This window comes from Pinus tabuliformis, chromosome 4_2, assembly GCF_031772625.1.
Source record: "Pinus tabuliformis cultivar Carrire ecotype Pingquan chromosome 4_2, CPIR1, whole genome shotgun sequence".
Lineage (NCBI taxonomy): Eukaryota > Viridiplantae > Streptophyta > Pinopsida > Pinales > Pinaceae > Pinus > Pinus tabuliformis.
Genome location: NC_142304.1, coordinates 111,489,512 through 111,494,320, shown reverse-complemented (window position 1 = coordinate 111,494,320; position 4,809 = coordinate 111,489,512). Strand labels below are relative to the sequence as shown.

General features: G+C 38.9%; 1 protein-coding gene across 1 annotated transcript; it reads right to left on the bottom strand.

Moving 5' to 3' along the window:
* Positions 1-3,359: 3,359 nt before the first annotated feature.
* LOC149168516 (StAR lipid transfer-like protein) lies at positions 3,360-4,325 on the bottom strand. Its single transcript, XM_089428281.1, has 2 exons — positions 4,016-4,325; positions 3,360-3,908 (listed from the first exon to the last, which is right to left on the bottom strand). Exons 1-2 carry the CDS (start codon positions 4,235-4,237, stop codon positions 3,837-3,839), a joined length of 294 nt encoding a protein of 97 aa, XP_089284407.1. The 5' UTR covers positions 4,238-4,325; the 3' UTR covers positions 3,360-3,836.
* Positions 4,326-4,809: the final 484 nt, after the last annotated feature.

Below are 4,809 nucleotides of genomic sequence, written 5' to 3'. Positions count from 1 at the left end.
GAATGTTGATTGCTTTAGCGACTAAGAAACATTGGATGATTCACCAACTAAATGTAAAGTCTGCATTTTTAAAGGGAAAATTGAAAGAGGAGGTTTATTTAGAGCAACCTGAGGGGTTTGTCTAGAAAGGGAAAGAACATTTAGTCTGTAGATTAAAGAAAGCTCTTTATGGACTAAAGCAAGCACCCAGGTTCTGGTATGAAGAGATTGATCCATTTTTTCTGCAACTTGACTACAACAGAGGTAAAAACAACCCTAATTTGTATACCATGAAAGATGAACAGGGTCGCATAGTGTTGATTTCTTTGTATGTAAATGATTTAATTATTATAGGTGATGTTATTGCTCGAATCAAAGATATCAAGCAACAAATGTCACAGGTGTTCGAAATGAAAGACCTTGGTGAATTAAGATATTGTTTAGGTCTTAAGATTTTGAGAGATTCAGAACAAACTTTTATGTCTCAGGGTACGTATGTCAAAGGTCTACTGGAAAGATTCAAGATGGATCAGTGTAAGGCTGCAACAGTACCATTACAGCAAAACATTAAACTTTAGAGTGAGGATGGCTCTAAAGAGGCAGATGTGACATTTTATAGACAGCTAGTTAGGAGCCTAATCTACCTAACCACTACTAGACCAGATTTGGCTTATGCAATCAGTGTGCTAAGTCAATACATATCCAAGCCACTTGAGAGTCATTGGAATGCAGCGAAATGTGTTTTGAGGTATCTACAAGGTATTATAGACTATGGTATTATTTACACTGATTCCTCTAATATTAGATTGATAAGGTTTACAGATTCCAATTGGGTTGGAAATGTAGACGACCGCAGATCCATAACAGGCTATGCATTCAGCATTGGATCCGGGGTGATTACATGGAGCAGCAAGAAACAGAACATAGTTTCCTTGTCTTCAGCGGAAGCAGAGTATCAAGCCATGTGCGCAACGACATGTGAGGCAATTTGGTTGCGGGGACTTCTCCAAGATTTCGGGGAAGAACAGAAAGATGCAACAACAATCAGATGTGACAATCAGAGTTAAATCAAACTTGCTAATAATTTGGTGTTTCACAAGAACAGTAAAAACATTGATACACAATCCCACTTTGTCAAGGAAAAAGTGCAATCAAAAGAAATCCATCTGGTATATTGTAATACATATGATAATGTTGCAGACATTTTCACTAAGCCTCTTGGCAAAATTAAGTTTGAAATGTTTAGGGAGATGTTAGGCATATTTGTGAACCGCTTCTCTATTAAGGGGGAGTGTTAGAGATAATGGAGAATATCTTAGAATAGTGAATTGGTTCACAGTACCTCAGGATAGGAATTAGTTTCTATTTCCTAGGGTATGGTTCTAAGTTTCTAACTTCCTAATCCATGATTGCTATATAATGTGTGATGTACATGGACAATGTAGAGCGTTCTGCAAAGGCAGACTCTCCTGGTTCAGACTCTCTTTCGTAGAGCTGACCAATGGCTATTTTTTATTAATTCAAACATTGCTTTTTAACAGATTTCATTCTTGCTCTGATGTGCCCCATCCACATTGTCTGAGTTGCTCAAGGGTTTTGGCACCCAACTTTCCGAAATGATTTTGCAACTTGATTTAATAAAGATTTTGGCACTGACGTCTAAAGGGAGTAAGCATTCGGTGACTTTTGGCATCTAGTTGAAGGAAGTCCTCTACATGGAGTGCAACCCTGTAGGATATGTTTCTTGAAATATTTCCAGAGAAAAACACTAATAACTTAGATTTGAGTAGTCCTATAAAGATTATGAAATTACATCATGAACAGGTGGTAAAGGAATTCAACTTGTAATTTAGAAGTATAAAGTTTAAATCTTGTGGAATTCTCTCTATATTTAATTATCTCATAGAGAGTTGGTAAAGGATTTCAACGTGTAACACAAGTGACACAAAAGTGCAAAGCAGTTGGAAAAGGAAATCAAGGAATTCAACTGGTAACACAGAAGTGCAAAGCAGTTGTAAAGGAATTCAACTTGTAAGTTCAAATTTGTGAAATTTTGCCATTATAATATATAATTGGGTTCATTGCTATGTTTTCAACCATCCTTGGACTTTATCTTATACTGAATGCACTAGCAATCTTGGGCATTGGCTCAGCAATTGGGCAATAGACAATGATCTTTCCACTTCCACAGAATTGACATCTCACATGCAAACAACCTCCCACATCACCTCCACCACATTGCATAGATATCTGTTCTATTGAACTCCATCAAAAGCTGGCACCTTCGGTTGGGCTCGGTGGTTAGGCCCGCAGATCTGCGGCTCCCACGTCCGCTTAATCGCCTACTAAAAAAACCCAAAAACTATTCCAAAAAGTATCTGAGGCCGCATAGAATGGGTGGACCGTGGAATATGGACTTACGAGAACGTTTCGAACTTTTCTTACCCCACCTTGCAAGTATGCGTCACATAGCATTTGCTAATCCCCTTGCTCCTCGCCATTCGGCCAAAAAATGGTAAGAAAGCACCTAGGCTTATACCCCCACGGTCGGGACGGTCGGCTTGCCGCCTCCCCACCCGGGTTCTATTCCCCTCGCTGCACGTTTATGGCTGCTCCTGCAGCTATATGTTGCCAGATACTTGCTCCGCTGCTCTGCAGCAGATATTTGTACATCTCGCTTCTGTAAAATGTGACTAATGTGATTGATCCGACACTTATATACTATCTCGCTTCTGTAAAATGTGCCATATACTTGCTCCGCTGCTCTGCAGCAGATATTTGTACATCTCACTTCTGTAAAATGTGACTAATGTGATTGATCCGTAAAATGTGCCAGATACTTGCTCCGCTGCTCTGCAGCAGATATTTGTACATCTCGCTTCTGTAAAATGTGATTAATGTGATTGATCCGACACTTATGTACTATCTCGCTATATTTGTACATCTCACTTCTGTAAAATGTGACTAATGTGATTGATCCGTAAAATGTGCCAGATACTTGCTCCGCTGCTCTGCAGCAGATATTTGTACATCTCGCTTCTGTAAAATGTGATTAATGTGATTGATCCGACACTTATGTACTATCTCGCTATGTACTATCTCGCTTCTGTAAAATGTTACTGATGTGATTGATCTTACAGTGGTATATAATGTAAATATTGTACTCTGGGCTTAATACAAGCTTCTAAAGGGGACTAGCCTCCCACTTTTTCAAAAAAGAAATAAGACACAATTGCAAACACAAGCCATTTCTATTCTACAGTTTTGACCAAATGAAAACCCCAGAATCTTGAAATCAAAAGCCATTTCTATTCTACAGTTTTGACCAAATGAAAACCCCAGAATCTTGAAATCAAAACTCCGTAAGGAAACACACATCATGAAATAGCAAAGAACACCTGCATTTTTTTTCTTTCGATTGCCATGGATCAGATGTCATTACAAAATATGTCGCCTCCGGTAAAGAACAAGACATAATTGCATACAAAGGACATTTCAAATCTGTACTTTTGATCAGATGAAAACCAAAGAATCTTGAAATCAAAATCCTTTCAGGAAATAAATGTCATGGAAGTTGCAGAGAATAGCGGCACTGTTGTTTTTCTTTTGATTACCAAGGTTCAGATGTCATTACAAAACATCTCGCTTCTAGTAAAGAACAAGACGGAATTGCATACACAAGCTATTTTCAAAATCCCTTCAGACATATCATGGAAATTGCAGAGAATGGCTGCATTTTTATTTTCTTTTGATTGCCATGGGTCAGACGTTATTACACTCCGCACAGCTATTTTCAGTACTCTAACCTGCATAAGGCCAAAACTGGCAGAAAGTATATGCCTGATGGATAAAGAGTGTTATGACTGTTTCCGAGATGGAGCGCCCAGACCTTTCCTGATACTCTCCCCGACTTGGACCAGATCACTCACCTGAGAAAAACATTCACCCTAAACAATGATTTACCTCGATTTATTTAAGACTAGGGCACAGCATAAACCTTAAACCCAAAGGAATGACTTTTGTATCTGTTGCATACCTCTTTGATCCCGGCAACGTGGAGGGCTCCTCCTATGGCGCAAGCTCCTCCTCCTACGATCAATGATGCAATCCCAAATGCTTTCACCACCATCAACGCATCGCCCCCGTATCCTGTCCTGTAAGCAGCGCCTGCTAACCCAAATTGCACAGCACTACATCCACCCCACCAAAATCCACCTCCCAGTTTCGCCGGGTTCTTCATGGCACCGTTTTCATCCATTCATCAACAATCTATCTGCAATCGTGTGGGCAGGTCGTCTTTCCCTGGACACCAGCTCCCCATAAACACATTAAAAAATACAAATAAAGCCACCATCGACCAGTGTTTTTGTAATAGTAATAAAGGGCATTAACCGACAAAAATAGTAATAAAGGGCAACCTAATTCATGAGGATTACTTCAAATATGTTAAGTTTAAATTATCAAGTTTTAAAGGGATCAGATTAAATAAAATATTAGATTAGATTAAAGGGATTAAATATAATATTAGATTAAATTAGATATATTTTAAGGAGTTGTATTTAGTGCGATTTTTTGGAAGCTTTTCAGGTGAGTGTTTTCGGTTTAATTTCCCTAAAATCTAACAGAAATTTATTGAAATCACAAGTTTGATGGGTAATTGTTACAGGTCTATTTGGGCACATCACTCCCAACATTCAGATCAGTGTTGTTAGGGCTCATCAAACCCTAATTCAGTTGCTACAAGCCCTAGACAAGTCATCACATTGAATGTTATCATTCCTAAGAGTTTCTTGGCCTGAAGACATCCTGAAATGACTCCTTGAGGGACCA